This window comes from Ovis aries, chromosome 3, assembly GCF_016772045.2.
Source record: "Ovis aries strain OAR_USU_Benz2616 breed Rambouillet chromosome 3, ARS-UI_Ramb_v3.0, whole genome shotgun sequence".
Taxonomy (NCBI): Eukaryota; Metazoa; Chordata; class Mammalia; order Artiodactyla; family Bovidae; genus Ovis; species Ovis aries.
The window spans coordinates 221,515,482-221,542,122 of record NC_056056.1 but is presented as its reverse complement, the minus strand read 5'-3'; the positions used below and the strand labels follow the sequence as shown (position 1 = coordinate 221,542,122).

Here is a 26,641-nt window from a genome sequence, read left to right as displayed (position 1 = left end):
CCCTTAACAGATACTTGACATTCTACACATAAAGTTTCTTCATCATGCTTTCTCACTTAAAATTCCTAAAACATTTTCCATGCTGTTCAGACTCGAAGCATTATTTAAATGACTGCAGGGCAGTTGAGTGGATGTGCCATAATTTACTTAATTGGTCTTGTCTTGTGGGAAACTTAGTTTGGATCCAGTTTTTCTCTTCTATAAACAGCTTGCCACAAGCCTCTTCATCTGTGCAGAGCTTTCTGCAAGCGGAGGATTTCTTTGGGCCCCCAGCCCAGGAGGCTGTTTCCTAGAGGTTGCTGTCTGACCCCCGAGGGCCGGACTGAGACCATGCGTGGATATGGCAGGTGGCAGACAGATGTTTACCAAACTCACAGAGGACTTTCTGAATTGCCGGGGCAGAACACTTCCAGGGCAGATGGTAGTGGCAGGTGGGCGGAGAGGGTGATGGTTCATGCTGCCGCCGCCTTCCACCCAGCCCCTTCCCAGACCAGCCCAGACCTTCGCTGGGTCCCCAGCCCCTAGCACCGACTGCCCTCGGCCATCGGACACCATCTCCCCTCCAGGGGTGTGTTGCAGGTACCTGCCCCTCAGCCTGGCCAGGCCTGGGCGGTGGTCAGCCCTTCCCGGCACCCCCACTTCCCGTGGCCGAGGTCTGCCCCCCCCGGACCATCCCTCACCCCGACCTCGGGTCCCCCTTGGGCTGCACTGCATCCCCGCGGCTGCCACCCCCGACCATGTCGTACTCGACCGTGTCCTACTCTGCCGCTCACACCTGCAAGACTCCTCGAGGCAGCCAAGTCAGAGTGCAAGACCCTTGGTGACCTGGGCCCGCTCGCAGCTGCGCCCCCGGCCGTGCGAGTCTTCTGGTGGGGGGTACTCCTCCATGGGGGGTGCTGACTCCTCACCCGGCAATCCCGCCCTTTCCTGACCTCTGGAGGGGCCCTGCTGCCCCTCTCCCCACCCTGTTCTTGGCACCTGTAGGGATGTCCGCTCACAGGCCTTTGAGGCACAGTCTCCTGTGTGTGACCTCCTCTCCCTCACCTCCCCTGCAGGGCCACTGGGCTGGCTCCGGGTCCCCTGTGCCAGCTCATGGCAGAGCAGGCCCAGGGCAGGGGGCTGGGGGCAGTGAGGGGCAGGGGTCAGTGTGGGGGAGGGGTGGTGTCGGTGTGGGGGAGGGGGAGGTGGGGGGAGGGCTTGGTGTCTGTTGAGTGAAGACAGGGGTCATTCTTAGGAGGCAGCCTTTGTATAGGGCAGTCAAGGTGTGGAGGGTCCTGCCTGGCAGAGACAGGGCAGAGAAGGGCAAAGGTTGAATGCCATATCACTTTAGGGAGGTTACTGCTGTTCTTGGATCCCCTGGAGGAGGGGGACGCCTTACTGCCCTGCGTCCACCTCAGGCAGAAGTTGGCCTGCAGACCTGGAGCCCACGGAGGGTCACCGAGGCTGCCCAGAACAGGTTTCAGCCCTGGGTCAAGTCCAGGGGACCCCGCGGGAGTTGCTGCAGGCAGGGCCCTTCCCCCGCCCAGCCCTCGGCTTCCTCCTGGGTAAAACGGGGAGGGGAGGTTGATTGGCCCACTGTTCACAGCCCATGGTCCTGGGACACTCAGTCACCAGTGCACACGCCTCTGACACTAAGCCACCATGCTCGAGGAGGACCGTGCTGCTGTGGTTCAAGACGAGGGAAATGAAACGGAGAAGCAGACGCAGGAGGAAGCCCTCCTCAAGGCGGACGTAAGAACCAGGCCACCCCACCACCCAGAGCTGCGGCGTCACGCTTGGGGCGGCAGGCTTCACACCCGGCGAGCCCCCCAGCTCGGTCTACAGGTCCGTCCTTCTGATCCCTAGCGTGTGGAGGCTGGTGCCGCCTCAGGTGGTCCCCAAGGCTGTGCCCCCACTTCAGGAGGTGGGGCCCTGGGTTTCAGGCTTCCCCCGGCCTGTGGAGGAGGGAGCTGCCCCCTGAGCAGGGCTGCTCAGCTCCGGGGAGTCCTTGTCCCACCCTGCCTCCCTGCAGCAGACCGCGAGGAGTCAAGGGGTCAGCCTAGACCTGAGAGGCTGTGCAGGGAGCGGGGTGGGGATGAGGTCATCCCAGTCTGTGTCAGGAGCCCCTCTCCAAGTCTGGGGAGGCCGCTTCCCTCCCCAGAGCAGCCACCGCTCCGTCACTGTGAACTCAGCCCTGGGTCATCTCCATAGCAGCCCGTGTCGAAGGGGATGTCACCCCTGCTGGCAGACGAAAGTGATGGGGCTCAGCGAGACAGAGGCCCCTGGTCAGGGTCCCAAGTAATCCGTGCGGGTTCTGCACCCAGGCCTCCTGGACTCGAGGCTGTCTGTGCCTGTCCCACACGGATATCCATTTCTTCAAAGGCATTTGTGCCTTTTATTCCCTGTGGCCTCGCCCCAGTCTAGTGTTTTAAGAAGAAGCCTGGCCGCTGCTTTTCACAGCGAAGGACCTCTTAGAAGAAGCGAGAGTGAAGGAGGGAAATGAAAGAGGAGGACTGCCTGGGAGGGGGCATTCTTGGGGAGGAAGCCGTGGGGCTGAGGGCTGGAACTGCACAAGGCCGCCCCCCCGCCGCCGGCCTCAGACCCTGGGAAGGAGGAGAAATGAGAGGGGCCACCCTTGGGGGATGGGGAGGCGTGTTTGGGGGGCTCTGTGGGTGACACTGAAGGTAGAGCCCCTGAAGCGCCCTGTCTGTTGGCTCTGCCCCCGGCCTAGTCGGGGGCGGCGGGCAGGCCTCGAGCCCTAGCCTTCCTAGCTTCCCGCAGCGGGTCACACGTTGGAGTGAAGTGAGTGAAGGCGCTCAGTCGTGTCCGACTCTTTGCGACCTCACGGACTGTAGCCTATCAGGCTCCTCCGTCCATGGGATTTTCCAGGCAAGAGTGCTGGAGTGGATTGCCATTTCCTTCTCCAGGGGATCTTCCTGACCCAGGAATCGAACCTGGGTCTCCCACACTGCAGGCAGATGCTTTACCGTCAGAGCCGCCAGGGAAGCAACCTCAGCCTGCACCCTGAAGCCCGCAGGAGTGGCTGCTGGGGCGCGGCCATGAGCAGGGCAGTCCTTCAGCCTGGGCTCCCTAGGTGGGCTGGCCCAGCTGAGCCAGGTCCCCAGCCCTGAGCCTGGTTTGTTGGTGGGGCTGGGCACCCACACGGCCTGGGGTTGCTGGGTGGCTCCGCTGCTAGGGCACAGCTGTGAGCCTCTTGCGGGGCTGGCCTGGGCTTCTGGGCTCTCACCATGTGCCTCGTGCTGTGTGACGCGGTGGGAGGAGGCGGGATAGTAACTGGGGCAGGGACCAGGTGACCTCCAGCTGGGGCAGGGGGGTGGGAGCTGGGGCGGTAGGGCCACGGCCCCTGTCTGGGCTGGGCACCTTGCATGGGTGTCCACGGAAGGTCACTCAGGAGAACAGCCCCTCCTCGTCCTGGAGGCTGGTTCATATGCTGGACAAAGCAGTGAGTCGGGAGTTGGCTTAAGGCCACGTAGGTGCTGGCGACATGGGGTACTGTTTTGGCCTGATGAGCGTGCAGGCAGGCTCGAAGCCGTCTGGGAGCGGTTTGTAGGGAGTGGGCTGGCCGCAGTCCCGTGACGGTGGCCGCAGGACTGTGGGGTTTGCACGCACTGCTGCTTCGGAGAATCCAGAGGATCGCTTTTGGGAACTGTGGGGGCTGTGGGAGCTTGAGTCTCACCCGTGAAAGTGACCTTGAGGTCAGGTCCGGGTTTCTTCCTCACTGAACCCGGGCCCCAGGAGGTCAGGGTGGGGGCTGAGCCCGACCTGGAGCTGGCCAGTGGGGATCGAGGCCGCTCTGCGAGGGAACCCAAGGGTGTAGAAGTCTTTGAAGGATTTCGCAACACTACACATATTGTGAGGAGGGACGGTGGCTTCAGGCTGGGTTTCAAAGCCGACACTGTGTTCTCCAAGTGAACCGGAAACCGGAGCGTGTCATAGTCACATGGTGGTTGGTTCAGCGTGGCTGACGCCCTGTTTGGGCCCTGCCCTGTGCTGGGTGCTCGGCCACTCTGCCAGCGAGCTGCCTGCTCATGGTGAGGGAGACACATACGGGTGGTTAGTGTGATGAGGCCCTACCCAGGGCAGAGAGCGCGGCTGAGCGCTGGGCTGTGGTTGGCCCTGCCCCCTGCCAGCAGGGTGACCTCAGACAGGTGAGTCACACCTGCAGCCTCCACCTCCTCCTCAGCAGAGTGAAGGCACTAACAGGTGCTTTAATTGAGTGTTAGCAGCTGAACCCGCCAAGATGCATACGCTTCAGGCTTCTGATGACTTTACGCCTCCAGTGTACACGCGCATATAGGATGCTCCCGTCACCTCCCTGGTGAAAACCTAATACTGAAGCCGCAGCTGAACCCAGAGCCAGCACTTGGTGGTGGCGGCTGCCCGTCTCTCCTCACCGCCTCCTTTTGCACAACATGTGGGTGGAAATCTGACGACTTCCACTCCCATCTTCTGGGGTCCACTCCTCAGCATGCTAAGTTTTCCGCCTTGTTTTGTTGGCATTTTGCTTTTTTCGTTGGTGCGGGGGCATTTGTTATCCCTTTCTTTTGTATGTGATTTGCAATGATGTGCTTACGCAGCTAACCCTTGAATTGCACTTTTTAATAAATACTTGTAACAGTGAAAACATTTTTTGACCTTTTGAAGATCACGTGCGGTCAAGTGGCTCAGTTGGGTTATAGGAGGTGTGTTGTGGGGGATGCGGATGGTAGGGACGGGCCCCCCGGAGGCGATGGCGAGCTGACTTGCATAAGCTAGGTTGGGCTGGGCCCCGGAAGAGACTCCACGGTGAGGGGAGGGGTGGCTGGGGATGCATAGGGTGTTCAGTCAGGGAAGAAGGTGGTGGGGGTGGCTGGAGCGTGGGAGACCACATTGCCCTCTGGAAGGGATTCTTTGGAGGGCCTGGCTCTTCTGGGGAGGAAGGCTGGACTTTCCCTGAAGAAGAAAGGAGCAGGCAGGTGATGGCTCTCCTGGTCAGGCCCCTGAGCATCACTGAAATCTCAAGCTTCCCTGGGGCTGCAGCAGGGGACCGGCCTGGCCCGTGGGGTGGCTCACATGGGGCCCGTCTGACCAGCTCTCCATCCAAGTGCTTCCCTGGGGCAGCCCTGGGCCTCCCTGGGCAGCTTCTTTGTCTTCCGTGCCCTGGGGGAGGGAGCACGGAGAGCCCCAAGTTGATGAAAGGCCTATTGACGGGCCACAGAAGCCTATTCATGCTGCCCTGGCTGCTCAGGGGCGGAAGTGGCCGAGGGCTGCCCTGGACTCTCCCTCCTTCGGGAGGGGCCGGGCTGAGCTGGGCGCCCCCGAGCCAGGCAGCTCTCAGGAGGCCTCCCGCGGGGCCCTTGGGCAGGCTGGACACCCGGCATCCACAGGCGTGGGTCACACCTCCGCTCATTCCTCATCTCCGCAACAGAGAGGCTCCATCTCAGCCCCTTCAGGGCCCCAGTCCTGTGAGGGTCCACACAAAGCCCCACCCTGCCAGAGGCCACGTGCAGTCCCGGCCTCCTGGCCGTGGCCCCACTCCCCTGTCCCACCTGCTCTCCAGGAGGGCCTTGCGTGCTGGTCCCTAGCCCCCTGATCCTCCCTTCTTCGGGGCGCGCTCCCTGACGCCCTGGCCGCTGCAGCGCTGTGGTGCAGGTTCAGGGGCTCCGCCTGCCCTCCCCACCCTCCCGATGCAGCTGTCCTGAGACCAATAGCTCCCTTCATGGGCGCTCCGAAGAACTCAGGACTGTGGTCCCTTGTGTCTCAGTGGAGAAGAGAATTCAGCGAGAGCGGAGTGGCTGATAAGAACTGGTTTACTCGACTAGGACACTTGTGAGGCTTGCGAGCAGGCGGGTGAGAAAGCCACACCCTGAGAACTCAGTGGGCTGCAGTTTCCTGTGGAAGTGTTGGTCTCTCAGTCGTGTGTGACTCTCTGTGACCCCGTGGACTGTAGCTGCCAGGCTCCTCCGTCCGTGGAATCCTCCAGGCAGGAATACTGGAGTGGGTTGCCATTCCCTCCTCCAGGGGATCTTCCCGACCCAGGGATGGAACCCAGCTCTCCTGCATTCCAGGTGGATTCTTTACCATCTGAACCACGGGGAAAGCCCCACAGTTTTAGAATGAAAGGAAGAGTGGGGAGGGGAGAAGACCTTCTTTGTCTTTCTTGCGTGGACGTCATGCTTCCGTTACCAGCTGCTCCTGCAGGCTGGGCAGGGGAGCTTCCTTGTCCCTACGTGGTCAAGCTAGGTCACAGGTGGTTGTTTTTCACATGTGCAGAGAGCATGCCTTGGGATCGTTAGCTCGCCGAGCTCGCTGGACGGGCTGTAGGCCTCAGGCCGCCTCTGCTTTATCGCTCTGGGTCACGCCTCGGGCCTCTGTCGCATGGTTTGGTTGCTAGGCAAGCCTGCTTGGCTGTGCGGTTGAGCAAGTGTGCTTTCTCGAGCAATGATTAACTTCCAGAGGCCTCCCATATTTTTTCTGCTCACAATCCCGTGGTGGGAGTGGCTGCTTAATCACCTATTTTGTCCCTTCATTCTGTCCCTATGATTCCCCTCTCCAGGTGTTTTATCCTTTTACGCTTAAAAGAGGGTGAGGATGATGGCCCTTCCATCATGAGCTCCTTCCAGCTGAGATGGGCAGAGGCCTGCCTGGGGAAGGAGCAAACAGCTGGCTTATTGCCCGGCTCTGCTGGGAGAACTGCCAGTCAGTGCCATTCTGGTTAACATCACCCTTTTCCCTCTCTTAGAAGTTAAGCGTTGGAGAATGAGTCTACAGAAAGATGTATATTAAAAGAAATACAGCAGAAAACATCAGAAAAGTCATTCAAAGAGATTATAATCAGGATTTTGAAGATCCAAACCATTTTTTAACCCCGATAATTTCCAAATCCGGAAAGGGGTCACTTAAGGCTTCAACTTGTTTTTAGTTAGGCCCAGAATCTCAGTGTTTTCTATTTCAGGGTCTGTTGAGTCTTTTATTTCAGTTATAGGTTTAATCTGTACCTTTTTTTTTCTGTTAATAACATTTGGTGATGAGGGTAGCTTTCTTGTCCCTTGAGAGAGAGGGTGGCCTCTAATTTAGTTAATGAGTAAGTTCCTTTTGTTAAAGAAATAGGACCATCAGGCACAAACAGAAAGCAGTGTAGAAGCAACGGGTGTTGATGTCACAGAAAAGGGGTCCCAGGAAAGTGTGCCCCTGTCTCTTTCCTGCCTCCCCCGTTACACGTTCCCTGCAGTCGTCAAGATTTTCAGCCATTCGGGTTGAAACCAAGGAGGCTGCGCCAGTGTATATGAGAAATTCCGTCAAGTGGCCCCCATTTCAGTGACCACCGAGGCTCAGCCTCAGTTACACAGACGCCACCTCTAGGCGGAGCCACTTCTGGCTTTGGGCCCCGTCAGTCTTCTGATTCGGAGAAGGCAATGGCACCCCACTCCAGTACTCTTGCCTGGAAAATCCCATGGACGGAGGAGCCTGGTAGGCTAGAGTCCATGGGATTGCAAAGAGTCGGACACGACTGAGCGACTTCACTTTCACTTTTCACTTTCATGCATTGGAGAAGGCAATGGCAAGCCACTCCAGTGTTCTTGCCTGGAGAATCCCAGGGACAGCGGAGCCTGGTGGGCTGCCGTCTCTGGGGTCGCACAGAGTCGGACACGACTGAAGCGAATTAGCAGCAGCAGCAGTCTCCTGATTGTGAAACTGTCAATGACCGAGGGGCCCCTCACTCGCTGGCGCCTGAGGCACTCCCTTTGTCAACGCCCTGTCGATCCCTGGTCAGGAAACGGGATCCCCTGTGCCGCAGCTAAAGATCCCACGTGCCACAGCGAGGACCGCAGATCCCACGCCCTACGAGGACTGAAGATCCCGCGCGCTGCAGCTGAGACCCGGCACAGCCACATAAATAAATAGATTTTAAAAAGCCATTTATATCTCCCTTTGCCTTTCCATTCTGTTTCAGTTTATTCTGCTCTCGCATGAAACTTCCTTGTTAAGAAAATTCACCCTCATTTAAGAGCTCCGGTAATTTTTCCAGCGTGGTGTTTGTTTTTACCTTTATTTATGGTGTGTAGGGCTTTTTGTTTTCTATATTAATTTTTTATGTAGTTTGATTTATCTATCATTCTTTTTTTTTTTTTTTTTACTATCATTCTTTTCTTTGACAGCCTCCTCTTTCTGAGAGAATAAAAAAAAAAACCTCATGCATGGTTTATTTCATTTTCTTATAATTTTACTTTTAGCATCAGAAGTTTTTCTCTTTCCAAAATTGGTTTTGGTCTGAGCAGGGGCCCAGCCTCATTCTCTTTCCTCTGCTGACCAGTCTTTCCAAGACCATCTGTTGAAGAACCGGCTTTATCCTACTGACTAAAAGGACGAATCTTTGTGTGAACTAAATTACCGTGTGTTTTCATTCTGGTTTTGTGCCTGCTCTTCGGTTCTGTTGATCAGTGTGATTGTGTACCAGCACCACCTCGCTCTCCTTGATCACTCAGTTCATCGCCCTCACTTAATTAGCCAATATTCATTGTTTCCTACAAGTCAGATACCGTTCTAGGGGCTAAGTGCACAGCAGGGGGACAACACAAGGAGGGAAGGTGCTCTGTTAGGACAGATGGGTTCTAGTAAGGCAGGCGCTGGCACTCGAGGGCTCCAGGCCAGGTCCAGCCTGCTGCCCGCTGTTGTAAATGAACTTCTTGGCACACTGCCACGCCTATTTCTTTATGTAGTGCTGTGGGTGATCTTGTAGTTGAGACAGGACCGTATGGTCTGCAGAGTATTTTCTGTCTGGACCTTAATAGAAGAAGGTTTCTGGCTGCTGTACTTGGGAAAGACTGAACGCAAAAAAACATAAAATAGATGTGATGCTATACGGCGGTAGAAGTAGTACAAGTGGTTTGGGAAGGCCTCCCTGAGAAGGTAGGCGTTTGAGTAAAGCGCTAAGGGAGCGACTTCCCTGGTAGTCCAGTGGCTAAGAGTCCATGCTCCCAGTGCCCTCCCTGGTCAGGGAACTGGATCCCACGTGCCACAACTGAGTTTGCCTGCTGTGATTAAAAGGTCATTTGAAAAGACCCTGTTGTTGGGGAAGATTGAAGGCGGGAGGAGAAGGGGACAACAGAGGATGAGATGGCTGGATGGCATCACCGACTCAGTGGACATGAGTTTGGGTGGACTCTGGCAGTTGGTGATGGACAGGGAGGCCTGGCGTGCTGCAGTCCATGGGGTCGCAAAGAGTCGGACATGACTGAGCGACTGAACTGAACTGATGTACCTCGAAGATCCTGCATGCTGCAAGTAAGAACCGGGGAGGCGAGGAAGGAAGCCTCATGGAGGATTTGGAGCAGAAAAGTGACAAAAACTGTTTCAAGTCTGGGGGCTGTTTAGGAAGCTGGGACAGTCCACACAGGCAGGAAATAGTGGGGCTTGGCCCCAGCTGGAAGAGTGGTTTGTGGGAAGCAGTTGGATTCCAGATACATTTAAAGACAGAATCAATGAAATGATGCAGACGTGAAGTCAGAGAGTTCTGCAGGAAAACAAAAGACACACCCACCAAACAATGGTAGAATTGACAAATCTGTCAGTTAACATGTCTGTCCAAGTAAGAGAGGTCTGCGAAGTTTCTGTTGGAATCAGCATCTGGTGAGACAATAGCTAGAGGTGTTGTGGGGTGAAGAGAGGGTTTGTGGGTTTTCTTTAACTTGGGTAATTCTTGAGTATTTTTTTTGCGGCGGGGGGGCGGGGCGGAGTCTTTTGGTTAGAAGTGAAGAAACTTATCCATGGCAGCTTAGAAAGGGAAAATAAATCTGGAAAAGAATATATATAGGTGTCTGAATTACATGTATTTATATGACTGAATCACTTTGCTGTGGACCTGAAACGCTGTGTTGTAAATCAGCTGTCTCCAGTAGGAACGTCCCTGGTGGTCCAGTGACTGAGGCTCTGCCCCTCCGATGCAGGGGGCCCTGGGTTCCATCCCTGGTCAGAGAACTAGATCCCAGGTGTCGCAACTAAAAGTTCACATGCTGCAGGTGAGATGCCATGCAGCCAAATAAGGGCTGGCGCTAGTGGTAAAGACCCTGCCTGCCAGTGCAGGAGATTAGAGGTGCATCCCTGGGTCAGGAAGGTCCCCTGGAGGAGGGCATGACAGCCCGCTCCAGTATTGTTGCCTAGAGAATCCCACTGACAGAGAAGCCAAGCGGGCTACAGTCCATAGTCCAAAGAGTTGGACATGACTCAAGGGACTTAGCACTCATGCACGCAGCCAAATGAATATTAAAAAAACCGACAACACTATACTTCAATTTAAAAAAGTAAAAGGAGAGATTTATTGGCTAACAACCTAGAAGATTGACATCTAAGCCTCCAGAAGACCGCGGAAGCCCAGCACTAAGACCTGGAGTGGATCTCCTCTCTGTCTGTCTGTGTCCGAGGATGTTTCCATATCTGAGAGGATTCATGGCCCCACGTCACTCTTTCTGCATTTTCCTGGCTGTTCTTATTTTGAAACATTCTTGGCATTTTCTCTTGGGTCATGTTAAATTAATAGATCAAGTTAGCAATTAATAGATCCAGTTAGCAATTAGGTAGAATTGCTGCCTCCGTGATCTGAATATTCTATTATGATTATGTTTGTTGTGGTGGTCTGTGATCAGTGAGCTTCGATGTCAACACTGCAAAAAGATTGTGACTTCCTGCAGACTCAGATGACAGAATTTTTCAGAAATAAAGGATTTTTAAATGGAGGGATGTTTTCGCTTTCTCAGACATAATGCTCTCGCGCACTTGCTGCTGCTGCTGCTGCTAAGTCACTTCAGTCGTGTCCGACTCTGTGTGACCCCATATATGGCCTCCCACCTGGCTCCCCCGTCCCTGGGATTCTCCAGGCAAGAACACTGGAGTGGGTTGCCATTTCCTTCTCCAATGCATGAAAGTGAAAAGTGAAAGGGAAGTCGCTCAGTCGTGCATTTGCTAGACTACAGAATTGTATACGCGTAACTTTTAATTCAGCAAGCCAGGCTTCAGCAATACGTGAACCGTGAACTTCCTGATGTTCAAGGTGGTTTTAGAAAAGGCAGAGGAACCAGAGATCAAATTGCCAACATCCGCTGGATCACTGAAAAAGCAAGAGAGTTCTAGAGAAACATCTATCTCTGTTCTATTGACTATGCCAAAGCCTTTGACTGTGTGGATCACAACAAACTGTGGAAAATTCTGAAAGAGATGAGAATACTAGACCATCTGACCTTCCTCTTGAGAAACCTATATGCAGGTCTAGTCAAGGCTATGGTTTTTCCAGTGGTCATGTATGGTGTGAGAGTTGGACTGTGAAGAAAGCTGAGTGCCGAAGAATTGATGCTTTTGAACTGTGGTGTTGGAAAAGACTCTTGAGAGTCCCTTGGACTGCAAGGAGATCCAACCAGTCCATCCTAAAGGAGATCAGTCCTGGGTGTTCATTGGAAGGACTAATGCTGAAGCTGAAACTCCAATACTTTGGCCACCTGATGCGAAGAGTTGACTCATTGGAAAAGACCCTGATGTTGGGAGGGAGTGAGGGCAGGAGGAGAAGGGGATGACAGAGGATGAGATGGTTGGATGGCATCACCGACTCAATGGACAAGAGTTTGGGTAAACTCCGGGAGCTGGTGATGGACAGGGAGGCCTGGCGTGCTGCAGCTCATGGGGTCGCAGAGTCGGACATGACTGAGTGACTGAACTGAACTGAACTGAACTTTTAATTCGCTGGGAAACCAGAATGTGTGATTCACTTTATTGTGATATTTGCTTTTATTGCCCTGGTCTGGAACCAAACTCCCAATGTCTCCAAGGTCCGCCTGTAACGGTGGGTTGTAATGATGCTTATCGTCTCTTTTTCTTTTTTTAATATTTATTCATTTGGCTGTGTAGGGTCTTGGCTGCAGCACGTGGGATATTTGCTTTTCCCTTCGGCCCGTGGCATCTTTAGTCACAGCATGTGGGGTCTGTTAGTACTCCCTGACCAAGGATTCAACCTGGGCCTCCTGCACTGGGAGCTCGGAGTCTTAGCCACGGGACCACCAGCGACGTCCCCATTTCTAGTGTTTTCTAGTTGAGATACATGTCGTGTTTAAGGAAGTATCTGTTTATTCCTATTTTATAGGGAATTTTTAAAAAATCAAGAATGAGTATTTAATCTTAAATGTTCTCCCAGTACCTGTGAATACGATCATGTGTTAGTTCTCATTTGAACTATAAGTTTATCATGACTGTATAACTAGATTTCCTAATATTGGACCATTCTTCTATTTTTGAGTTAAATTCTACTTGGCATACTTTTAACAGATGGCGGGATTCTATTAAATATATTATTTAAGATTTTTATGTTATATGATGAGTGCAGTTGGCCCATAATTTTCTCTGTGTTGTTTTGTGGGGTCAAGACTGCACCTCCTTGTTAAAAAGAATTTGCAAGGCTCTTAAAAACCTGTGCATAGCATTTGAGCTATCTGTTTCTTGAAGATCTGGTAGTGAGTGAGTGATAGCTGCTCAGTCATGCCTGACTCTTTGTGACCCCATGGACTGTAGCCTGCCAGGTTCCTCTGTCCATGGAATTCTCCAGGGAAGATTACTGGAGTGGGTTGCCGTTTCCTTCTCCAGGGGATCTTCCCGACCCAGGGGTCCTGCATTGCAGGAGAGTCTTTGCCACCTGAGCCACCAGGGAAGCCTACTATTAAGAGACATTTCTAGGTATGAAGACAGGTCAGCTTAAAAAGTATCGGCAGACACATGCTTGACTTTATCTTATAATCTATAGACAATACATTGGAATATGTCATGAATCCATACACCTTTTCCAAAGGGAAACCCAAGACAGAAGGAGAAGATCTGGTAACGTCCTCTCAAAAGCGTCTCTTGGCTCCAGCGCGCTTGTTCAGGGAGCAGCTCTGCGGCAGCTCTCTTTGTTGCAATACGTGCCCATGATTCCTTTCTTTCTTGGCCTTGCTGTGCAGCTTGCAGGCTCTTAGTTCCCCGACCAGGGACTGAACCTGTGCTTCCCTGCAGTGGAAGCGAAGAGTCCTAACCACTGGACCGCCATGACCATCATTTTTAACGGCTGTAAACTGTTTTAAGTACTGAGTTACCATAGCTTGTTTCACCTGTGTGGTTTACTGGTCCGCAGAAGGACTGGGGTGGTTGTCAAGGAATGCCTCCTGAAATCCAGTTCACGACTATTCCAAAGCTCTGGTTAGTGAGAGATAATTCCAAGATATTAATAGTAGCAACAGCATGTTCATCCATCGAGTGTTGAGGAGGCACCTGTTACCATTCTGAGCACCTGGGGTTAGCTCTACTCTCCAGGGAGGCTGTAGGACAGAGCTCCTGGGGGCTCAGATGTGCAGTGGGAAGGTTTGGAAGCCTGAGTTGATTTCTTGGTTGCTCACCAGAGACCCTTCAGTGTCCTCATTATACAGTGGCTGGAAGACCCCAGGCCCGGGGTCTTGGAAAGAGCAGGAGGGGCTGGGTTGGAGCCTCAGAAGCTCTTGAGCTACTGGATTCCCAAGCTTCTGTGGCCTTATCTTTAAAACTGAAGCCTGAGGATTTTTTAAGCTCAGGTTATCCCATCTAATCAGTTAGAAGCAACAGTTAGAACTGGACATGGAACAACAGACTGGTTCCAAATAGGAAAAGGAGTACATCAAGGCTGTATATTGTCACCCTGCTTATTTAACTTCTATGCAGAGTACATCATGAGAAATGCTGAGCTGGATGAAGCACAAGCTGGAATCAAGATTGCTGGGAGAAATATCAATAACCTCAGATATGCAGATGACACTACCCTTATGGCAGAAAGTGAAGAGGAACTCAAAAGCATCTTGATGAAAGTGAAAGTGGAGAGTGAAAAAGTTGGCTTAAAGCTCAACATTCAGAAAACGAAGATCATGGCATCCGGTCCCATCACTTCATGGGAAATAGATGGGGAAACAGTGGAAACACTGACAGACTTTATTTGGGGGGGCTCCAAAATCACTGCAGATGGTGACTGCAGCCATGTAAAAGACGCTTACTCCTTGGACAGAAAGTTACGACTGATCTAGACAGCATATTAAAAAGCAGAGATATTACATTGCCAACAAAGGTCCATCTAGTCAAGGCTATGGTTTTTCCAGTAGTCATGTATGGATGTGAGAGTGTGACTATAAAGAAAGCTGAGCACTAAAGAATTGATGCTTTTGAACTGTGGTGTTGGAGAAGACTCTCGAGTCCCTTGGTCTGCAAGGAGATCCAACCAGTCTATCCTAAAGGAAATCAGTCCTGAACATTCATTGGAAGGACTGATGCTGAAGCTGAAACTCCAATACTTTGGCCACCTGATGTGAAGAGCTGACTCATTTGAAAAGACCCTGATGCTGGGAAATATTGAAGGCAGGAGAAGAAGGGGATGACAGAGGATGAGATGGTTGGACGGCATCACTGACTCAATGGACATGAGTTTGAGTAAACTTCGGGAGTTGGTGATGGACAGGGAGGCCTGGCATGCTGCGGTCCGTGGGGGTGCAGTGTCAGACATGACTGAGTGACTGAATTGAACTGATCCCACCTTATCAAGTTGCCATGGTGATCTGCAGAGGTCACAGGGAAAAGGACTTTAAACCATAGTGCGTGCTAAGTCGCTTCAGTCGTGTCTGACTCCTTGCGACCCCATGGGCTATAGCCCACCAGGCTCCTCTGTCCATGGGACTCTCCAGGCAAGAGTACTGAAGTGAGTTGCCGTGCCCTCCTCCAGGGGATCTTCCTGACTCAGGGATCGAACCCTCACCTGTTAGGTCTCCCACGTTGGCAGGCGGGTTCTTTACCTCTAGTGCCAGCTGGGAACCCCCATAAGCTGTAGAGTGCAGGGCAAGCGTGAGCCGTCGCCACCGTCAGTACTGTTGAGCTGTTGGCATGGTTACGTGTCCTGCAGAGTGACGTGGACAGTCTGTGGCCAGGTGGCAGGAGAGCATGGAGCTGGGCACGGGTGGCTCAGGTTCAGTCCTTGCACAGTGGCGTGCCCTCTTCCATGCTTCCCCAAAGCCACTAGTCTATAAAGGACTCTCCAGACGGAGACGTCTTCAAAGACGGTTACTTATGAAAGCAGGTCACTCACTGCAGGCAGGGGGGGAGGCTGGATCCCATAGTCCCATTTGGAGCTGGCAGATCCCAGACTCTGTGATTCGGCCCTTGCTTCTTATTCACGGATTCTGTATTTACGGATTTAGCTACTCACTGAAATGTATCCATCACCACACAGGCGGTACCTTGGGTGCTTCTGTGGTTAATCGCAGGTGTGTGCAAAGTGGTGGGAAACTTTGAGTCACCCGGGGTGCATGGTCCCAGCTGAGGTTCACAAGGTGGCGCCTGCCTCCTTGTCTCAGCTCATCCTTTCTGTGGTCATTTTGGTTGTTCAGTCGCTCAGTCGGGGCTGATTCTTTGTGACCCCATGGACTGCAGCACACCAGGCCTTCCTGTCCTTCATTATCTCCCGGAGTTTGCTCACGCTCATGTCCACTGAGTTGGTGATGCCATCCAATCGTCTCATCCTCGGGGTCTATGTAGTGCCACGGATTTGCATGTGGTGCTTTTTGGTGGTGATTTTGCTATTTGAAGTGGCCCCGGAGCGTAATGCTGACGTGTCTAGTCCTGAGCGAAAGAAGGCTGAGATGGGCCTTATGGAGAATGTACATGTTAGATAAGCTTCACCCAGGCACGAGTTAGATGCTGGTGGCCTGGAGCTCAGTGTTAATGGCCCAACTGTGTATACACACATAACACAAGATAGTGTGTAGGTCATTCGATGAAAACACAACCAGAGGCTTGCAGGAGCCCAGCCCTGTATTTCTGTAGGAGCAGTGGCTCTGTATTTGCCAACAGCATCTGTGGCCACTTGATAGACGAGAGCTACCACCACAGTCACCGTGGATTAGAACAGGCGGCAGGACCCCGGCCCCACAGGGAAGGCGGCGGTGGATGCAGAGCTGTCCGTGGTGCTGCTCCGCGTCTGGGGCTGAGCAGATTCTGGGGCTGGAAACCTGCTGACCTTGGGCTGGACAGAGCCCTGGAGTTGAGGGAGGTCTGCTGGCCTGGCGGCTCCCGGGGCTTCTGACCCAAGGTACGTCTTGGTGGACAGGCCTTGGGACAGGATGAAGCGAGAAAGGGGCTCACCTGTGAGAGAAAGAGCCGGCACTGATTCCACAGCACTGGCCACATGGAGGCCAGCCACCCTGTGTCTGTTCATACGATTAGCACATCGCGTGGTTCAGGGACACTGGCCGGTTGGGTAGTCATCACCTCATCGGGGCAAGCCAGATGTGCAGGGCAGCAGTGCAGAGCGCCCCCCCCCCCCCCCCCCCGCCAAACACACACGTGGACAGAGCTTTACAGCGTGCAGAGGACTTTCCATAATGGCCCCTCTCCCCACCCCCGACCTCACCGCTGGTTCTGGGAGAGGGGCAGGTTAGACCCCTCTGACAGAGGGACTCTCTGGGGTCCCCAGGGGTTCAGTGAACGGATCACCCAGATGGGGAGGAGCAGAGAGCCAGGACCTGAGCTCAGGTCGTCTGGCTGCAAAGCCTAACACTGTGCTGCGCCTCTGCCAGTCTGAGCCCTCACCCTGACCTTGACCCTTCCTAGTTCTGGACTTGGACTGTCTCCTCTCCCTCCCTCTTCTGCTCCCTCTGAAAACAGGGAGCCCCTTCTCCACCCTTGTCTCCCTCTCTCTCTCTAATGAGCTTTATGACACTCATCAGAAGTGATACATTCACGGGCAAAAGTGGTATCATCTTACTATTAAAAGCGTTAAAAGTGAAAAAAAAAAAGCAAGCATATGTCCTGTGAGGTTCAGCAGCTCCTGCCATTCAGGTGTGCGTGTTTCCATCACGTGTACGTGTTTCGTGTTCGTGTCTCCGTCAGGGGTACGTGTCTCCGTCGGGGGTGCCTGTCTCCGTCGGGGGTGCCTGTCTCCGTTGGGGGTGCCTGTCTCCGTCAGGCATATGTGTCTCTGTCACGCGTACCTGTCTCCGTCATGCGTACCTGTCTCCGTCATGCGTACCTGTCTCCATCGGGGGTGCGTGTCTCCATTGGGGGTGCGTGTCTCCGTTGGGGGTGCCTGTCTCCGTCTGGGGTGCGTGTCTCCGTCAGGCATGCTTGTGTCTGTCGAGGGTGCGTGTCTCCGTTGGAGGTGCGTGTCTCCATTGGGGGTGCGTGTCTCTGTCGGGGGTGCGTGCCTCCGTCATGCGTACCTGTCTCCGTCGGGGGTACCTGTCTCCATAGGAGGTGCCTGTCTCCATCGGGGGTGCCTGTCTCCATCGAGGGTGCATGTCTCTGTCAGGGGTGCGTGTCTCCAGTTGGGGGTGCGTGTCTCCGTCGGGGGTGCCTGTCTGCGTCGGGGGTGCGTGTCTCCGTCGGTGGTGCGTGTCTCCAGTTGGGGGTGCCTGTCTCCGTCAGGGGTGCCTGTCTCCGTCGGGGGTGCCTGTCTCCGTCGGGGGTGCGTGTCTCCGTCGGGGGTGCGTGTCTCCGTCATGCGTGCGTGCCTCCGTCATGCATACCTGTCTCTGTCAGGCGTACGTGTCTCCGTCCGGTGTGTGCCCGGGGCTCCGGGTGTGTGGTGTAGCAGCTGTGGTCAGGGTGTGAGCGTCTGCTCTGTGACCAGGCGCCAGGGCACATGCCTTTCGTGTCATGCCTGTCTTGTCTGCGCGTCTTCATAGCATCCCTAAAAGCATGATGGCGATTCGCTTTAGTACACACAGCAGACTCTACCGAGATTTAAGCGCGAGTGATTACTGAATATTATTATCTTGTTCTCCTTCCTGTTATGACTACTGCTATGTTATTTGCTGTCATTAATACCTATGGAATGTCTTTGTGCATAAGGCACTTCTTTATTCCCATTTTTTCCTTTGCCATAAGATAGAGTCTCATAAGCGGGAAGATGCTCGTTTGCCTTCCACAAAGGATACAGTAATTTTTGTTCTCTCACAAGAGCTCCGAGTTCAAAGTGTTCTTGCCAGCTTTGGTCATTGTAGCTTTTTCTCAACTTTACCGGAGTATGGTTTATGTCAAGTAAACTCCATGTCAAGTAAGTAAGTGGGCGAGTTTTGATGGCACAGTGCGTTCGGGGCGGCCAGTCTGCTGTCTGTGCCTCCAGTTTCGCCTTTGCTGAAGCATCCTGTGAATGGGGCCTTTCCGTGTGCCGCTGTTTTCCCACGTCTGACTTCCTTACTCGGCGTGATGCTTCTGAGATTTATCCTCGGTGCTGTGTTGATCAGTAGTCTGTTCTCATCACCAGTAACAGGCCACCGAGTGGCTACGCCACGTTCCGTATGCGTCTCCTCCTGGTTCCCAGTTTGGGTTTATTTAGGAACACAGCATCTGTGAACGTTTGTGTACCAGTGTCTGTGCAGACACGGGCTTCGCATCTCTTGGGCAAGTACCTGGGGACGGCTGAATCGCCGGTAAATACACCTTTAGCTTTACAAAATCTGCCATTTTCCTAAGTGATTGTTTTTTCTTTTCTTTCTATTTTTTTGGCCGCGTGGCTCTTCGTTGCTGTGCGAGAGCTCTTCCTGTTGCGGCGGGCGGGGGTTACTCCGCAGTTGCAGGGCACCGGTTTCCCCTGTTGCAGACACGGGCTGTGGGCCCCGAGCCTCAGTAGTTGTGGCAGGCGGGCTTGGTTGCCTCACAGCAGGTGGGGGTCTTAGTTCCCGGACCGGGGACTGACCCCATGGCCCCTGCGTTCACAGGTGGGTTTTTAACCACTGGACCACCAGGGAAGTCCCCTGGTATTTTTATAAAAGGCAAATTTGCCTTCTTAAAAATGACAACTTGTTCTTTCGGTGTGATTTTTTTAATTGCTAGTGAGATTAATATTTTCCCACATTTTGCCAAGTGGGTCTGTTTCCTTTTCGGTAGTTACCTGTTTGGGTATTTTGCTCATTTATCTATTGCGTTCTTGCACATTTTCCCTCGTAACTTGCCACGCTGTGAATTCTTTATATACAGACAGTTATTTATTGTGACTTGCGCTCCCCTGGTTTTCATGTTTCCTTTGATTTCAGCTGTGCCTCTCTTGGGCATAAGGGAAATTTTGAGTGTTCAGGGTGGCAAGCGGGTCTTGACTTTCGCGATCTCTCTTCTTGCTTTATCCTGAGTGTCCCTGGTCTGGCCTCTGCCTGATTGTCCCACCTGTCTGTCCTGCCTGCGTCTCTGGGTGTGGCGCCCACAGCCACTCTTGGCAGTGGTTCTGGCGTCTCACCGGTGACAGGCGGGGTACGAGGGGGCTCCCCGACAGAGTAGTTTTCTTCCTCCTGAGTTTGTCATAGGTACTGAAACAGTGATACGCTAGTGATAACATCTGTGTGATGTCCACAGCGAGCCTTGTTCCTTTCAGAAGTTAGCGCTGGGTCTCCCCACCTGCACCTGCGGGGCAGGCAGGGGCTGCAGATGCTCGGGAAGACGGGTGGGGAGGGCCCTGTCTGGGTGCCCAGGTGCCTTCTCAGCGGGTGGCTGGCCCACCTGCCCGTGGAGTCACCGCTTTGAGCCCTGGGCGATCTGAGTCAGGGGCGCTTCAGCCCTTGTGTTTTGTGTGGTCTTGGGGCTTCATTGAAGGTTTTTCTTGGGTCAAGGCCCTTGTGACTGAAAGAAAAGGGCATGTTCGCACCATGTCCTGCGTGGGGCACCCAGGCCTCGGGTGGATGGTGGCTGGACTGCATCTGTGCTGTGGCACCCTGGGCAAGGCACCCACCTCCCTGAGCTTGTCTCCTGTTAAATTGGGCCAATCCGTTTATTCACGCAGCATTTATTGAGTGCCTGCTGTGTGCCTGGCTCTGTTCTGGGCACTATACTCAGATGATCATCCAGTCAGGTCCCTACTCCTGGGAGGCGTTTGTGCAGCCGGGGCCCGTCGTGAAACCCCAGATGTAGTGATGGCGGTGAAACAAGGTGAGGCGGGAGGGGAGCGCCTCCAGCACGTTTACTGTGGGGCCTGAAGCCGTCCCTGAAGCCAGGAGAGCCATCTGAGCGGCAGCAGGCATGGCAGGAAGGAGCCGCCTGTGCAGAGGCCCCGGGGCAGAGGGGCGGGCATTCCCAGGAGGCCAGCAGGGCTGGTGAGTGGCGAGGGGAGAGGCTGTCACGGGGAGTTTTCTCAGAACTTTGGCGTTCATTCTGAATTCCACGGGAAGGTTTGAAGGGGGATAGGAGCCGACTTTAAATACAGACCCCGTAGCTGTGATGTGGGGGGCGGAACAGGGGTGGGAGTGGACGCGGCCATGGATGCAGTCCAGGGGAGCTGCCCCCACCACCCCGGGAGGGGAAGGGCCTGGGGGTGGCGCCCACCAGGCTCTCTGACGGCCGCGGGGCTCCAGCACTTTCCGGGAGAAGCAGTGAGACGGTGGGCCGGTGGTTCGGGAGCGGCCCGTCGAGGATGGATGGGGGCACCGGCGCAGGGTGACCTTTGGGCTGGACCCCAGGAGCCCCTCTGTCGCGGGGACACGGGCAGGCAGTGTGCCGCAGCCGCCCTTGCTAACTGGGCCAGATGGGCTGTGAAGAAAGCGATCGCTCAGCGTTTACAGCAGGCAAATGGGACCCCTTGTGTGGACCTGCTGGGCCAGGCCCGGCGGCACGCGGAACCCTGGAGAGCACGTTGGCATGTATTTTGTGCCGTCTCCAGCACTCCAGTGCTGCACGCAGGATCCCCACCCTCACCCCTAGACCCAAGGACCTTCCCTGGTCAGAACCTGGGGCTGCCAGCTGCCGGCCGATCGCTTTGCATTCATTATCTGGGTCCATTGCATTGCATTTTCCGAGAGCCTGAGCGTGTGGGTGTGGGTGGTCTGACAGGTCTGAGGACTCAGCAGTTTCTTGCTCTGGGATCTTGGGCCCCTTTTTCTGACTCCTGAGAGTCAGTCTCTTCTCTTGTGAAACCAGGCAGCCGCAGTAACAGGCTGTGGGCAAAGTTCAGTGAGACGGCCCGCACGGCTCTGCCTGGCAACTGCAGGAAGCACTGTGGCCGCCCACCTGGTACCGTGGGTACCACCAGGCTCCTTCTGCTTGCAGAATAAAGAGATCGCCCGAGGGGGTATGCGCTTGAGCCAGAGTGACGCAGATGGTGAACTTGACTCACTGTGGCAGGTGATGGGGTTCGGAGCCCTGACCCACTGCTTGTGGAGACCACAGCGGCTGCCGTAGCCCCCACCCCCGAGGGACCAGGAAGCAGTGGGTGTGGGCAGTCTTGGAGCGCTGAGTCCAGAAGGCCTTCTGCTGGGCTGGGGGCTCAGAAGGAGCTGACAGTAAACTGTCCTGGGAGAGTTCTTTCGTCAGGAAGAGCGCGGCCCACCCCGCCTGATTTTGTGCAGGGGCTTTAGGGCTGTGAGTTGGGCGCTGCCTGTTGTCAGTGGCCAGTCCGGGGGTCTCTCCCGGCCTTTGCCCCCGAAGCTGATGGGTGACCTTTGTCTTGATCAGGCTCGCCGGCCTGGGCCCCTGACTGATGAGACCCCCTTCTGTTTTCCTTACGTGGGAGCCAGCCAGGGTGTGGGTGTGGGTGGGCTGCGGACCCCCTGGGCGCAGAGGGCGGGAGCCTGATGTAAACAGGGCCGGGGTGTTTAGAACTCCAGGGCCTGAGGGCTGAGCCTGCCCCCGCCCCGCCCCCCTCCACCCCGGGCCCCTGTTCTGACCACCTGTGAGGACAAGGGCAGCCCCATATCCGCCCCGAGGGTCCTGCCTCCAGGGGTTCCAGAAGACAGCTGCTCTGGGAGCAGAGGGGAACAGCCAGCAGCAATTCAGTATCTTGGGTCTCTAAGCAGTAGCTCTGCGGCACATCTTGCCGTCTCATCAGGTCTGTTCAGACGCCCACCTTCTTTAGGTCCCGTGGGCCAGCCACATCTGTGGTGTCTGCCTTCACCCCCAGGAACCTGGGGATCAGAGAGGTCCCTGGGTTGGCCCGTGGTCACACAGCTAGTGCAGAGCTGGAGCGGAAACTCTCAGCCTTCCTACCGGAGCCTGTGGGCTTTTTCCCTCCCTGCATGGGAAAGAGGACCATAAGGATCTAGGTATCACGAAGAAATACTGTCGATAATAAGAAGCAGAGTCAGCCTGGCGTGCTGGAAGGGTGCCTGTCTCCTGCCTGCAGCTGAGCCCAGCAGGCAGAGGGGCAGCTGTCCCTTTAAGTCAGATTCCCGGGGTGGGGGTGGGGAGGGAGGTGCCGGCTGGGTGGATCTCCCCTCCTGAGCCCTCGGGGCTCCCCGCCAGACAGCCTGCGGCGCCTTCCCTCCGATCCAGGCTTCCCTTCCCCGCGCGATGCTGCTGATTCACCCTGGGGCTGGAGTCAGCGGTGCTGCGGGGCTCGGGGCCGCGCCGCTGGGTGGAGGGCTCGGGACCTTCTGGGGAGGTACCCTTGGGCCTCTGCGGGTGCCCCGTGGGGGCTGGGGCGTGAGGGGAAGGGGGCTCCTCACATCGCGGAGGTCTGCAGGGGGCAGGGAGGGGCCAGGGCTCGGCCCAGGTCCCTCACAGGTGTCCCCCCCCCCCAACCCCCTCTGGCCTCCTTGCGCAGGGTGCTTCAAGGACGACCGCATCGTCTTCTGGACGTGGATGTTCTCCACCTACTTCATGGAGAAGTGGGCCCCGCGCCAGGACGACATGCTCTTTTACGTGCGCCGGAAGCTGGCGTTCGCGGGCAGCGAGGGCGCCCTGGACGGGCGGAAGGTGAGCGCCCCGGGGGCCCCCCCAGCGGGATCCGCAGGCTTGTGGGCCGGGGGCCTGCAGTCCTCCTCGCGTTAGGAGGGGAACGCGGTGTTCATTCAGCGCCTGCCAGGTGCCAGGAGCTGGGCGGGGATGGCCACACAGGTGGGTATTATTACTGAGGTTCCCCATGAGCCCAGCAGGCAGCGATGAGTATCGCTACAGTGCCTTGGAGGAGACACGTCCAGAGGCTGGGTGGTCTGGCCGGCATCTCATCCTTAGTAAGTAAACAGGAGAGCGAAGACGTTGACCCCAGAGGCTGGGTCCAGCCTGGCTGTGGGCAGGTGACCTGGCTTGGTGATGGTGGTGATGGTTTTGATGCCTGCCAGCCCCTGAGCCCTCACCTCACCCCCAACAGGGGGCTCAGCTCTCTGCCTCTCCCATCTCCCATGTCTTCCTACAACTGGACAGGACAAGGGCTGTTATCCCCTTTTTACTGAAGAGACCAAAGGCTCGCAGGTGACATGAGTCACCTCCGGTGTTTAATCCACTGTTTCAGTGTGTCCACAAGTTAATAGAACAAGCTTTGCATGTCTTTTTAGTGTTTTGTAAAATGTTGAAGCAACCTGTATGCCAAACATACAAAGACAATGTTTTCATTTAAATACAAAAACGCCTCGGGCAGTGGAGACAGGTCTTTGCAGCATGCCTGCCCCAGCGCTTGTGACCCCGGGCTGGGGCTCATGCCTTCCCTGCCCTGCACCTGCTCTTTGAGCCTGATCGTGCAGGACAGGTTTTCTGCAAACGGACAGGCCTGGTGCCTGCTGCAAAGGAGACATGGTGGCCTGCGTGCCTGCAGCCAAATGGCTGGTCCGGGCGGGGTGCATGACAGGCGGGAAGACCTGGGGGTGGGCCAGGGTGCTCTGATGACCATCTGAAGTCTGCAGCGGCTGGCTGTGTGACCGGGTTGTCCCTGGGGCCAGTGGATGCTGGGGCCCTGAGTGCATCATGCGGAGCCAACACAGTGTGGGTCACTATAGTGACCGGAAGGGAGGGGAGTGGCCAGCGGAGGCCACCTGAGTGAGGCGGGTCTTGAAGGAAGGGGAGAGATGGTCCCGGCCGCGGGGCAGGTGGCCGAGCAGTGGGCCTGACCGTCTGCTGAAGTTTAAGTTGCAGATTTTTTTTTTTTTTTTTTTTTGCAAAATCTTGGTGGTTGTTTAAAGGCAGTGTGTTGAGGCCAGAGGCAACAGTAAGGACTGCGTGCACCTGAGACGTGGTCGTGCCTTGAATGTTGGTGCCTGGAGAGGCCCTGGCTCTGGTCAGGGAGGGTTTTCTTAGCCCATCTGGCCTTGACTGCTCCAGTGGGCAGGCGGGGCTCAGGAGGGGTCAGCTCTGTGGGTTCCCAGAGTGGCGGGGTGGGGAGGTGAAAGGAAGTGGCAAGTGCTGGCTTTTCTCTTGGGGAGAGAACCCTGGACTCAGGCCTGAGCGGTTTCGGAGCCGGAGGCCTGAGGCTGTGTGTGAGGTCCCCAGAAGGTTGGGGTGGGGCGGTGTTGACAAGGTCAGTGAGGGGAGCCTGAGTTTGGGAGCGTGTGGCAGGCTAGCTGTGTGTGCTGGAACACCCCATCGCACCTCTGCCCTGAGCCCTCTGCAGGCCCTTCTCTCCCAGCACTGGGAGCACAGGATGACTCAGCCTTGGCCAGGGCCTCAGGGAGCACTCCCCCGCCCCCTGCCCCCGGCCAGCTCTGCTGGGACCCACAGGGTGGCCAGTGGCACGTGGAATGGTTGGTGCCGTGATGGTGGGAAGTATGGGGTGGCTGGGGACCCACAGAGAGGAGGAGGTGGCGTCTGGCCGGAATGTTGTAGGTCAGAGCGAGGGGATGACGGTGGATAGAGGACATTTGAAGGGAGGGGTGAGCCAGCACACGCATGACAGGCCCCGCCGGCGTGGGTCTGCGGTGTCTGGAAGGCGGCAGGCGGGGGAGACCCCGCGGGTCTGGAGGTGCGAGGTGGACGGGGCGGGGGAGGAGGGAGATCACACGGCTGCTCCCGCGCAGCCTCCCAGCCTGCTTTTGCTGCGAAGAGCAGAAAGGAAAGCCCCTGGCCGGCGCGCCGTGGGCGCTGCTGCAGGGCCTGCGCACTGCGGGCTCTCTGCGGGCTCTCTGCGGCAAGCCCGGCTGCCTCCCGCCCCCTCCTCATCTGGCCGCCCCGCCGAGCCGGTACCCAGTTGCCGTAGCAACCCGAGGGCCTCCCCTTGCTCAGCTGGTGTAGAGGGTGGCTGGCTGGACGGGCTGCCTGTGGGCTGGGCCAGGATGCTGGGATCCCCCCGCCCTGCTGGGAGGCCCTAGGGACGACCTAGGTGGGAGGCTAGCTTCTTGATGAACCCCCGGCGTCGTGAAGCCAGAGGACCCAGGAGGGAGATTGGAGTCCACGCCCCGCGTGTGAGGGGCCAGTGAGGAGAGGATGCCCCCGGGGCGGGGGACGCGGTGTGTGGGGGGCCGGTGCCGGGACTCACCTCTGCCCTGGGCCTCGCAGCTGGCGGAGGCCGAGCCCGAGGTGGAGGTGGAGGTGTACCGGCGGGACTCCAAGAAGCTGCCGGGCCTCGGAGACCCGGACATCGACTGGGAGGAGAGCGTCTGCCTGAACCTCATCCTGCAGAAGGTACCGGGCGCCATGCGCAGGGCTCCTGGCGGCGGGGGCGGGGTGCTCGAAGGCCCCGGGGCACAGCGGAGCCCTGCACTCCCCTGTCCCGCGTCCCTTATAGCTGGACTACATGGTGACCTGTGCTGTGTGCACGCGAGCCGACGGCGGGGACATCCACATCCACAGGAAGAGGTCCCAGGTGAGCCCGTGGGTGCCCGGGGTCCCCCTCCCGCTGCCCTGCCCCGCGGGGAGGCTGATCCCAGAATTTCCCTGCAGCCCTGGGGGCCTGGGTCCCAGCGGCTCCTGGGGCCCTGGGACCCTGGGACACCGGCGATCTGTGCCTACCCCACCCCAGCGTGTGGCTCCGGCCCGGGTGCAGGACACGGTGGGGCTTTCACTCAGCCCCCTCCAATCTTTTTTTCTTCCAGCAAGTGTTCGCGTCCCCCAGTAAGCACCCCATGGACAGCAAAGGGGAGGAGTCCAAGATCAGCTACCCCAACATCTTCTTCATGATCGACAGCTTCGAGGAGGTGGGGGCTCTGTCTTGGTCTGGCTCCGTGTGTCAGGGGATGTGACCCTCCCCCGCCCCCCAGTCACCCCTCAGGCCTCACACGCCTTCAGGAAGGAGGTAGGGGCAGGGCTGGCCTCCTGCTCTCCCTGCTGCTTCCTTGACTCAGGGCAAATGAGTTCACCGGGCTCCGAACCTCAGTGTTCTCATCTGTAAAATGGGCATCAGGGTTGAAAGATCAGAGAGCTCTTGCGTGGGAGAAGGTGTCATCAAGTCCTGCAGATCGCTGCCCGGGCAGGAGGGATGGTTATTACCACCCTTGAATCCTAAATGAGGCCTCCACACCTTGGGATCCTAGGATGCTGCGATGGGCAGGGCTCCGGAAGTTACGAAACTGGGGCCCGAGGCAGCTCACTCGACTGGGAAACGCAGGGTGCTGGGAAGCCAGCCCCGTGCCCCCTGGCGACCGTGCCGGCTCCTGTCCAGCCATCCTCCTGTCGAGGTCTGGGCAGTGGAGCTGTTCCCCCCACCACCCGCAGAGAGGGCCTGGTGGGGGGAGAGGGGGTGGGTTGTGGGGATGGGGGCCCCTGGAGCACTCATGAAGGGTGGGGCAGGTCGATTCTCGATTTGGTTGGCGTCTTGAGCATCTCAGGTCAGGGAGCTGAGCGCCCTCTCCAGACTCACACAGCTCATCCACAGCAAAGCTGAGATTGAAGCTGGAGTCTGGACGACCTCAGAGCTCAGCCTGCACACGGCCCCCTGCCCCACGCCATGGGCAGTGACTCTGGCGGGGGCGGGCTGTCCAGTCCCTTGCAGGCGGCCCCCACCCCCACCCCCACC

General features: G+C 56.2%; 1 protein-coding gene across 2 annotated transcripts in view; it reads left to right on the top strand.

The window, feature by feature from the left end:
* KIAA0930 (KIAA0930 ortholog) overlaps positions 1-26,641 on the top strand; it is a 42,926-nt gene that overhangs the window by 6,197 nt on the left and 10,088 nt on the right. Inside the window, exons 1-5 of one of the 2 annotated variants that reach the window (XM_042247873.2) lie at positions 22,223-22,363; positions 22,526-22,677; positions 25,186-25,311; positions 25,415-25,492; positions 25,722-25,823. In XM_042247873.2, coding sequence (XP_042103807.1) covers positions 22,273-22,363; positions 22,526-22,677; positions 25,186-25,311; positions 25,415-25,492; positions 25,722-25,823 — 549 coding nt within the window. In that variant the 5' untranslated portion in view covers positions 22,223-22,272. Of the gene's footprint in view, positions 1-22,222; positions 22,364-22,525; positions 22,678-25,185; positions 25,312-25,414; positions 25,493-25,721; positions 25,824-26,641 lie in introns of those variants that run through there. The other variant, XM_027968203.2, reaches the window with a different exon arrangement.